The following is a 9,929-nucleotide window of genomic DNA, read 5'->3' as shown; positions in this document are numbered from 1 at the left end:
GGGTACATAGACTACCAATTTCCGGGCTTAATACTGACTTGGCCCTAATCGGACTTGAGGACAAAAACCTAAGCCCAAGCCCATAAATTTACGGGCTGGGCCGGGAAAGAATGATCACCCTCTATCCCAAATTCCAAAGTCCAAATTTCCGATTCCGAGCAAGGGAGAGACAGCATTTCCATTTTATTAGTGCTCGAGTGGCTGAACTGAATGACATACCGTAGAAGCCGGAACCTGGATGACTAACTGCCACAAACGTCCATGGTGCAACACCATCGATGCTTCAACGGGTCCCACAAGTAATAGTCGCCCAATGTTAACCGTAGGATTTCTGGGTCAAATTTCGCATTTTCCACCATAGCAATACCCAGAATTCAAATAAATTCCACACACTCTCTCTCTGTCTCTGTCTCTTTCTCTCTCTCCTTCCTCCTCCTATTCTTTTTTCTCTCTCTTACCCGGTGGTGACCCCTTTCTCCTCCTCCGTCAAGGGGTCGCCCATCTGGCCGTCTCTCGATCGCTGTCTGAAACAAGGGAAAATTCACAAAAAAATAAAAATAAAAAATAAAAAAGAAGAAAAATATCAGAAGCCCTAATTCGCTCTAATCACGTTCAGAACAACCAGAGAAGAAGAAGAGAAGAGAGAGAAGGAGATGTCGGAGATGGCAGCGTCGGACCCGGAGGGAATCGATGGAGTACGAATGACATGGAATGTGTGGCCGAGAACGAAGGTGGAAGCGAGCAAGTGCGTGATCCCGATCGCCGCTGCGATCACTCCGATCCGGTCCCACCCCGACATCCCCACCCTCCCTTACCTCCCTCTCCGATGCAAGACCTGCGCCGGCGTCCTCAATCCCTACTGCCGCGTCGACTTCAACGCCAAAATCTGGATCTGTCCCTTTTGCTTCCAGCGCAACCATTTCCCTCCCCATTACTCCATGATCTCTGAGTCCAATGTGCCTGCCGAGCTCTACCCTCAATACACCACCGTCGAGTACACCGTCTCCGGCAACCCCGCCGCGCCTGCAGCTCAGCCACTGCCACCGGTTTTCCTCTTCGTTCTAGACACTAGCGTCATCGAGGAGGAGCTAGGATTCGTGAAATCCGCGCTCAAGCAGGCACTTGGGTTGTTGCCCGAGAACGCCCTCATTGGGTTCATTTCGTTCGGGACTCAGGTCCAGGTTCACGAACTTGGGTTCTCGGATCTTTCCAAGGTTTACATCTTCCGTGGTAGCAAGGAAATCTCCAAGGAACAAGTTTTGGATCATCTGGGCCTTGGTGCTTCGGCGCACAGGGCTGCCCCTGGGTATCCGAAGGCCGTTCAGAATGGAGTGCCCAATTCCAGCGTAGTTAATCGATTTCTGCTTCCCGCTTCAGAATGCGAATATACTCTTGACATGGTTAGTTTTGGTTGTCATTCAATTTGCTTGTTTTATTTTGATCTGCTTGCTATTTTAGATTTATAACTATGTTCTTTGCCGGGCGGAGGTTTTTGTTGTTGGAGATCTGGGAGGATTCGGAATTTGTTTTCAGTGAAGATTGATCTGTCTACCGAATTTATTAAAATTTAATTTTTTAATTTCTGATCAAAATATCAGCTATTAGATGAATTGCAAACGGATCAATGGCCGGTTCAACCTGGTAATAGGGCGTTGCGGTGCACGGGTGTAGCTCTAAGTGTTGCAGCAGGTCTATTGGGGGCGTGCTCACCTGGCACCGGTGCTCGCATTGTAGCTCTGGTGGGTGGCCCATGCACTGAAGGCCCGGGTGCGGTAAGAATTTTCACTCTTCTTAGGATCTTTTACCAAATAAATTTCTTTCACCACTTAAGTGATGTTCCAATTGATTGGAATATAATTTTTTTTTCAACTCCAAGCTAAGAATTTCTCTGCTTGATCTTGAATTTATATTATGACAAAAATCTCTAATTCTAGCGTAAAATGATGTTAGATTGCTATTAAGTTTAACTTGAGTGATGATGTGTTGGTTTGTAAATTGTTTTTAGTAAATGGATAATCCATTGGTTTGTAAAATTGAAACTATAGTAACTATACATCATATATTGTCAACAATAGATACTATACAATTATTACTTTGACCTTAAGCACTTAATATTTGATCTTTGTTCATTTTTTTTTTGATAAATGAATGAAGTTGTTATTAATAGAGAAACAGTAAGCATACAAACAGCCTAAGAAGAGGCACGAGATGTGACCTCCTCTTTAAGGATGAAAGCGAAGCACTCACACTAAACAGAAATCAGTTTACAAAGTAGCCCAGTACAAAGAAACCCTTGAGACCCCTTCTTTAGCAAGAGAATCAGCCGAAACATTTGCTGATCTGCTAACCCACTGAAAATTAACTGACATGTTTCTTGTAAGCCAATGAACTCTTCTTAGGATATCCCTATAATCCCAATTAACAGTATCTAGGTTTGCCAACCAACACACAACCACCTTTGAGTCTCCCTCAATACCAAATTCTCCACTCTGAGTTGGTTGGCAAGCTGTATTCCTAGTACTGCTGCTACTATCTCTGCCCTTGTAGAATCTCCAGCTCCCACTGGTCCTGAGTATAAGGAAAGAATGTTGCTATTCCTTATCTTTGTTCATTTTTTACTTAATATTGCAACCTTTAGCTTCTCCATTTAATGTATCTTTCATATAAAAAGTGATGGAAAATCATGTTCCATACATATTTTTCAATGAAGAAAAACCGAAGCAAGTAAAAAAAACAGAAAAGATGATTTCCTTGGTCTTGCCTATCTCAATATGGTAAGCTAAGGTTGCTTTGATACACCCACCATTCATTACTTTCTAATACAGTTAGGAAATTTCTGATGACCTTAAACTACTGACATATTCAAGAGCTGTATGATGTTAAAAAAAGATAAAAAAGAGCTGTGCTATAATGTAGGTGTCCTCATTATGAAAGTTATTAGGTGCATTCTCCCTATTTCCCTGTCTCTCATTTACAGAGGATCTAGATCGACTATTAAATAGGTTTCATCTAACATATGAAACCTGATATGTTAGATTTCATCTAACAGATTAGACAGCTAATCCAGCAAATTCTTGAATTATTTTTCTGATACCTGATAGAATTTTTCCTCTAATAAAAAGTCTGTTCTGAACTGAAACATATGATTGTATTCATCAAATTGTTGAATTACTTCTTTTTTTTTGGATAATTGAATTACTTCCTTATTCTTCAAGGTTGCTTGCTTCTCATCAGACCTTTTTCTTCACTTTTATTTATGAAAAGTATTTTGGATGTTGATGTGTTATTTACAGATTGTATCAAAAGATTTATCTGAACCAGTGCGTTCTCATAAAGATCTTGATAAAGATGCAGCACCACATTTTCATAAAGCTGTGAGCTTTTATGAAAGTCTTTCCAAGCAGCTTTTTAGTCAGGGCCATGTTTTAGATCTGTTTGCTTCTGCACTTGATCAGGTTTGGACCAGTCCTTTTTCCTCTCCAAGTTGGCTTCCTATGATATGTTGTCTTTAGTTTCTGTGCAAATGTTCATGTAAATAAAAGGAATCCATATCTCTATCGATCTTCAGTTGAAATTAAAGACCAATAAAGAAACAGTTGAAACTAAAGCAATTTACATGGTCGAAAAACAGCATATATCCCTATTTTCCCTTCATATTAATTGAACTAGAATTAGAACACCATATGTTATGAATGTAGGTACAGTCTATCATGAAGTTTGTTTGTGGATATGGGTACTGCAAATCATTAAGTTTGTGAAGGATGGCATGAACTTGAATGTAATCAATTGTTTTTTATTTTTTATGTCAGAAGAAAGAACTATAGGCGGTATCTGTTTTATTTGCGTATTCATTTTTTTCTTGACATATTTGCTCTTTGATTCATTCACAGTGGTATGAACTGGAGTCAAATTTCATGCAATTGAGAAGTATAAGACCAAAAATAGAATAGACGAAGTAAGGCATTATTATCAAGATTGATACATAAATGAGGTGAGGTGGTTTTTATGATGCATGGCAGTTTGAAAAGTTGTGTGAAGTTTTAAGAAAGCACAGTGACTTTCTGTTCTTTGGACGGGGGACAAATAAAATGTGCATTGTATTAGACAAATCGATGGACACCACTCTTGAGTCTTGACTTACATCAACATTCAAGTTTGAAGTTAGATTGATTTTTAAAGATTCCTCAGGACTCTTAATGCATACATATGCCAGGTTTTTTCTCAAAAAAAATGAAAGGGTTTGAAACACTTTAAATTCTCAATTGACCTTATGAAACTAGACTTTTAACTGAAAACATCCATCTATAATTTTTCTAAGGCATCAACAATCATCTTTAAAGACTTTAAGGACTTCTAGGTTTAAAAAATGTAGTCCTGCCAGAAAAGCTCATGCAAATTAGAAATCAGCATAGAGAAGCTTTTTATTATTTGTTGTTCTCAGTTCTACTTCAGACCAGTAGAACATAGAAAGATTCTTCAGTCTCATTTTCTCCTGGTGCAAAGGAAAATACCCTTCTCTTATGGATGACTTGGTCAGCAATTTCTTAATTATCAGTTGTTCTCAGTTCTACTTCAGACCAGTAGAACATAGAAAGATTCTCCAGCCTCATTTTCTCCTGGTGCAAAGGAAAATACCCTTCTCTTATGGATGACTTGGTCAGCTATTTCTTAATTAATAAAGAAAAGTTTTTCCCAAGATTTGGCTCATGTACTGGATTCTTCTTGATGGGTGCATTGGATAAGATAACTTAAATATTTGTGGTCTTTAGCTTTATCCTTCAATTTTCTTGCATTAAATCCAAAACATGCATCCTTGTCTGCTCAGCCATCAAGTATAGACAATTAATCCTGTAATTAGAACAGAAAGGTTTACATTGACTTCATCAGCTCTGTTAAATCATGCTATGGAAACTTCATCTAGATAAGAAGGGCCATTTTTACCTTATTAATCTCCATGCATTGAGCTGTTATTTTCATTTACTAATTTCTTCTCTTTGTTTGATCAATCATTTCTTCTGGTTCATCAATCAATACTTAATGAGGTTCAGACATGTCTATATCAAAAGGTTGTAATTTGGAATACAAATCTTTAACAATGATGACATCTCATTATAGAAATATTGGTGGAAAATCATGAGGGTGATAGCCAAGTCTCTTCCCCTTCTTCAATCTTGGTTTCTTGTACATCATCCTTTCACCTTCAAGATCTTTTGATGGATGACAGGCTTTGTCTAATTGCTCTAAAACCTTCTTTTCTTCTTCGCTCATCTATTCTGTCATTAATTTGATGCAAAAGCTTTCTCTGTTGGTAATGGAACATATCTTTTGTTTTTTTCCCATGCTACTGCTAGGGCAAGACGAAGTAGAAATTGTAGCATTAGATAGGAGTGGTGGATAATCAAAAGAAGATTGGGGAGGGGGTTTGCAGTTTTTTTTACAAAGGCATCAGAAAGGAGAATTTGCCTCATAGTCCTAGGGGAGATAGAATTGGACAGGATTGATGGCTCAATGAAGATGCAGTTGGAAAGTGATTTTGAGGAAGAGGAGGTTGTTGAGTCTATGAATAGAGATAAAGCATCAGGTCCAGATGAATTTAATTTAGCATTCTTCAGATCATGTCGGTATATCGTTAAGGATGTTGTGTTGGGTATGCTTAGGGATTTAAATGTAGACAAAATGATTGGGAAAAAAGTGCAAGGCTTGGGGCGATCCAATTCCTCCAAGAGACTTATCCAAAAAATCCAATCCCACCAAGAGTTGAAGCTTTTGTGTGGTTAGTGGCCTTGGACAGTATTCTCACATAGTGTCATTTAAAATGTAGAGTTTTTTTGCTTGCTAACAGGTGTTGTTATGTGAAGATCATGAGGAGGATATCTTTCATATTTGCTTTGGGTGCTTTTATATACCAAGTTACCATGGAGCTTCTTATTTTGTCAGTTTAGGATTAACATGTGGGTCTCTTGTATTTAAAAGTAGAGGTTTTTAGCTTGTTAACGGGTGCTATTTGTATGAAGATCATGAGGAAGATGTCTTTCATCTTTGCTTTGGGTTCTTGTATACTAACTTTCCATGGGGCTTTTCTTTTGGCTGTTTAGAGTTAACATGGTCCCTTGTATTTCAAAGAAATCTTCTCATGTTGGTCAGCTTTTCAAGGTAGTGAAAACACAAAATCTTTGGAGTTGATATTAAATATGGCAAGTAATTGACATGTTAAATGAAGAGGAGATGGCTAAAAGACTAAAAGGGAGACAATGAGAGTTATTAAAGTCTCTTAATTTTCTCCTATTTGATTTATAAATGCAAGGGTACTGTCAAAGCCCCATATCATGGAGCAAAGGGAATGCTCCATACCCTATTAATATTTTCTCTTTCACCCAAGTTTCTTATCAGTCTACCATACAAAGATTTGACCATGAATTTACCATCAGCACATTATTGAAGGGAGATTCAATTGGGAACCCTCAGAGAAAGGTTTTTGGAAGCTGAGCTTTTATGGAAGTAGCTTGGGGAACCTGTGACCTTCAGGGGTAGGAGTTATTAGGATGAGATGGGAGGGTGAGAGCAATATACTTGGGTTATTGGGTTCAATTGGTGTTGGAGATTCTACGAGGGTTGAATTGAACTGATGGCAATCTTACAAGGGGTTCAGCAGGCTAGTGAGTTGAACATTGGGAAGCTTGTAATTGAAGGAGACAGTAAAGTGATAATTAGTTGGCTAAAAAATGGGGAAAAAGCTCTTTGAAATATGGAGATGAATTGAAAAAACTTGCATGGATGATAGGAAATATGCAGGTGAAAATTCAATTGGTTTCAAGATCTGCTAACAATGAAGCTGATACTTTAGCTAAACAAGGGGTGCATAGGGGTTGATCATTTTGGGAAAATTTATAATCTTATGTATGTTTTCAGGGAGGAATGGCATGACTATGCTTTCAACATGTAAAATTGTATAATTCCTGTTTATATTTATAAATTGATTTTTCCTGTTGCTGATAATAAAAAAAAAATCAGCACGTTACTTTCTTCTCTCAAAATAAAAAAACCATCAGCACATTCTTTCCACTAACTTTTATCTGGCTCACTACTCCCCACTGGAGTTTGGATGCTTCAAGTCTTGGAATCAAATGATGCATTATCCATCTAAGGCATTTAACCAATGACTGAAATTTTAAACACAACCAAGTTTATGACTAGAAAAATCAAATCTTTTAGGCTTGACGTCACAAACAGTATGTAATATGACCAAGGTACCTGCCAATCATGGATCATGAACCTTTAAATAATTTCTTACTACAATCCATGCCCTTTTTTGCTCCTAGTTCTTAGAAAATATGTTAGATGACAAAAATGCCTGTACTGTCTAGAAATACAAAAATACATAAAACACTTGGAAAATTCCAGTTTTGACTTATTTACTCCTGCATCAGACTGCCTCCTTGATATTGTATCTGTCTGAGAACTACCTTGAGGAGTGACCTGTTCAGGCCCAACAAGCTCCAAGAAATGCTATAATTTTCTAATTTATATAAAGAGATGACCAATAGTTTCTCCTTCTCCAAGGCACTTGTTGTAAATGTGCAAAGCGATGTAGGATTGCTCCCTCTACTTCGTTTACAGTGAATTAAATGAATTAATTTCTTCACACCCCACTTCCCAGATTGATCAGAAAAAAGCCCCACTTCCCATGCTAATAAGAAAATGAAGAAAAAGAAAAAAATCTAAGGGCACGGTTTGAGAACCAAGGTTTTTTTTTTTTTTTTTTTTTCCCTGGGAATGCTCTAGCATCAGAAATATAGCTAGAATGGGGGAACAGATTTCACAGAGAAACTTGCAGCATCACATGGGTGTACAGAAATCATAATAGGAAACTACCAAGTCATTTTTAGCTGGATAAGACATGAGGATGAAATTCCTTGGAGATATGGAACCCTGATCAGACAAGTGCAGGCTATGGGACACAACCTGAACAACTCATTCAGATGGGTTCCTAGATCAGCGAATTCACAAGCTGATGCATTAGCCAAATTTGGGTTAAACATGGAAAAAATAGTTTGAAAACTTTTGCTGTTGCTTATCCAAAAGAAACTAAAAAAACAGATTTCACAGAGAAAGATCTGAGATACTGAATAGAGTTATACATTGGCTACCAACAGATTTCACTGGAAAGTGCAGTTAAGCTTTGTACTTTAGGAGCTTATAAGAAACAATAAGCCTGCAGGTTCCTTGTTTTTAATTGTTTTAAACGTCTTTTTGCTTTATGTTTTTTTTGTGGAAAAATATTTATTTAACAAAGCAAGATTATTAGTTTTGTTTAGTAAATATAATTTCATTCCATGGATGTGATGCAGAATCATGTTTTTGCTTCATTTTATGATGAATTTTCAGGTTGGGATTGCAGAAATGAAAGTTGCCATTGAAAGAACTGGCGGGCTCATTGTTCTATCTGAAAGTTTTGGTCATACTGTATTTAGAGACTCATTCAAACGCATATTTGAGGATGGTGAAGAGGCTCTTGGCCTTTGCTTCAAGTGAGTTGCCATTTTTTTTTCCTTTTTTCACCTTGTAGATGTGCTGTACAATATTCAGGGGCTGTTTGATAACAGCTGAAGATGCTAAGCTGAAAAGCTTATTGCTTAAGTTTATAAGGAGGTTGAGGGGTCCTTAATGACTGAAACTGAAGTTGGGTAACTCACTATACCCTTGAAAATTGTATTATGTAATTCTTTTAACAACTAAAAACAAAGTAAGAAGTCTTTCATTTCAGCAACTTGTGCTGTTATTGAACAATTCCTTAGTATCTTTTATCTTTTGATTGTACATGTCTTTCCTAAATTGTTCTAATTGTACTTGGATTTTGATCTTATTAGGGAGTTTGGAGGATGAGTCAATAGTTAGTTCCAATATTTGATATTGTTATACTGAAAAGTATACTTTTAGGTTATTAGTTAGATCATGCAAGAGCTTTTGGGGGGAGAGAATTGGTAACACTGAATCAAGTAAAAATGTGTGCATCATGCTTCATCATGACAATGTAGATCAACTTCTTGTTCCTAGATTCATTGTCTGACTGTTTATGCTAGTTCTTTCATATTATATACAACACTAATTTATACTATACAAATCTGAACCAATGTTTTAAAATGCGGAGGCGTGATGCGAGGCGTTCCACTACCTAGAGGCGTGAGGCATAGTTCAGAACGCAAGAGGCGTAAGCCTCCTTAAGAGGAGGGGGGTTAGGAGGAGGATGAAGAGGAAGGGGGATCTCATTTTTTCTTTATTTTTAATAAAAATCTTTTATGTTAAGAAGAATAAAGATGCATAACATTAGTTGAAAGGGGGGATCTCAGTTTTTCTTTCCCCTTATCTTTTCTTCCCTTCCCATTCCTTTTCTCTTTTTTTTTTTCTTCTCTTTCTTTTTCTTTCCCTTCCCTTTCTTTTCTTTTCCTTTCCTTTCCTTTCATTTTTCTTCTTTTTTCATTTTTTTTGTCCTTTTATATCAGATGTGCATGAGGCGTACGCCTCTAGCACACCTCATGAAAAAAGCGCATGAGGCGTATGCCTCAGAGGTGTCAGCGCCTCTGGCATACGCCTCAGGGCATTTTGGGAGTGCCTCCCATGCCTTTTAAAACACTGATCTGAACAAAGTGTGAATACAAGAATCTTTCTAATGCTTGTTTTTTCATATTATACAGCACTTATTTATGTAATACAAATCTGAACAAGGTGTGGATATAAGAATCTTTCCTATGTAGAGTAAAATCATAAATTTCCATTCTGTCAATGTGAAATAAGTACATGACCAAAATTATAGGGCAAGCCATTTCTGTGGTAGTATTATTTTAAGTGATACTTTTTGGAGGCTTAGCCAAGTAAAGTGAAGACCCTTGTGAGCTTGAGGATGCTCATAGTAACAGGGTTCAAGATGCTCA

At 37.5% G+C, this 9,929-nt stretch overlaps 1 protein-coding gene across 1 annotated transcript in view; it reads left to right on the top strand.

Annotated features, from left to right (window-relative positions):
* Positions 1-324: 324 nt before the first annotated feature.
* LOC148873883 (protein transport protein SEC23 E-like) overlaps positions 325-9,929 on the top strand; it is a 29,903-nt gene continuing 20,298 nt past the window's right edge. The window contains exons 1-4 of the mRNA XM_088964373.1: positions 325-1,400; positions 1,599-1,772; positions 3,294-3,455; positions 8,386-8,528. Coding sequence (XP_088820499.1) covers positions 654-1,400; positions 1,599-1,772; positions 3,294-3,455; positions 8,386-8,528 — 1,226 coding nt within the window. The 5' untranslated portion in view covers positions 325-653. The remainder of the gene's footprint in view (positions 1,401-1,598; positions 1,773-3,293; positions 3,456-8,385; positions 8,529-9,929) is intronic.

Source organism: Nelumbo lutea, chromosome 1 (genome assembly GCF_056320005.1).
Source record: "Nelumbo lutea isolate HS-2025 chromosome 1, American lotus-T2T, whole genome shotgun sequence".
In the NCBI taxonomy this organism is placed as follows: domain Eukaryota; kingdom Viridiplantae; phylum Streptophyta; class Magnoliopsida; order Proteales; family Nelumbonaceae; genus Nelumbo; species Nelumbo lutea.
The sequence above is the reverse complement of the archived record's forward strand: the minus strand, read 5'-3'. Positions and strand labels throughout refer to the sequence as shown.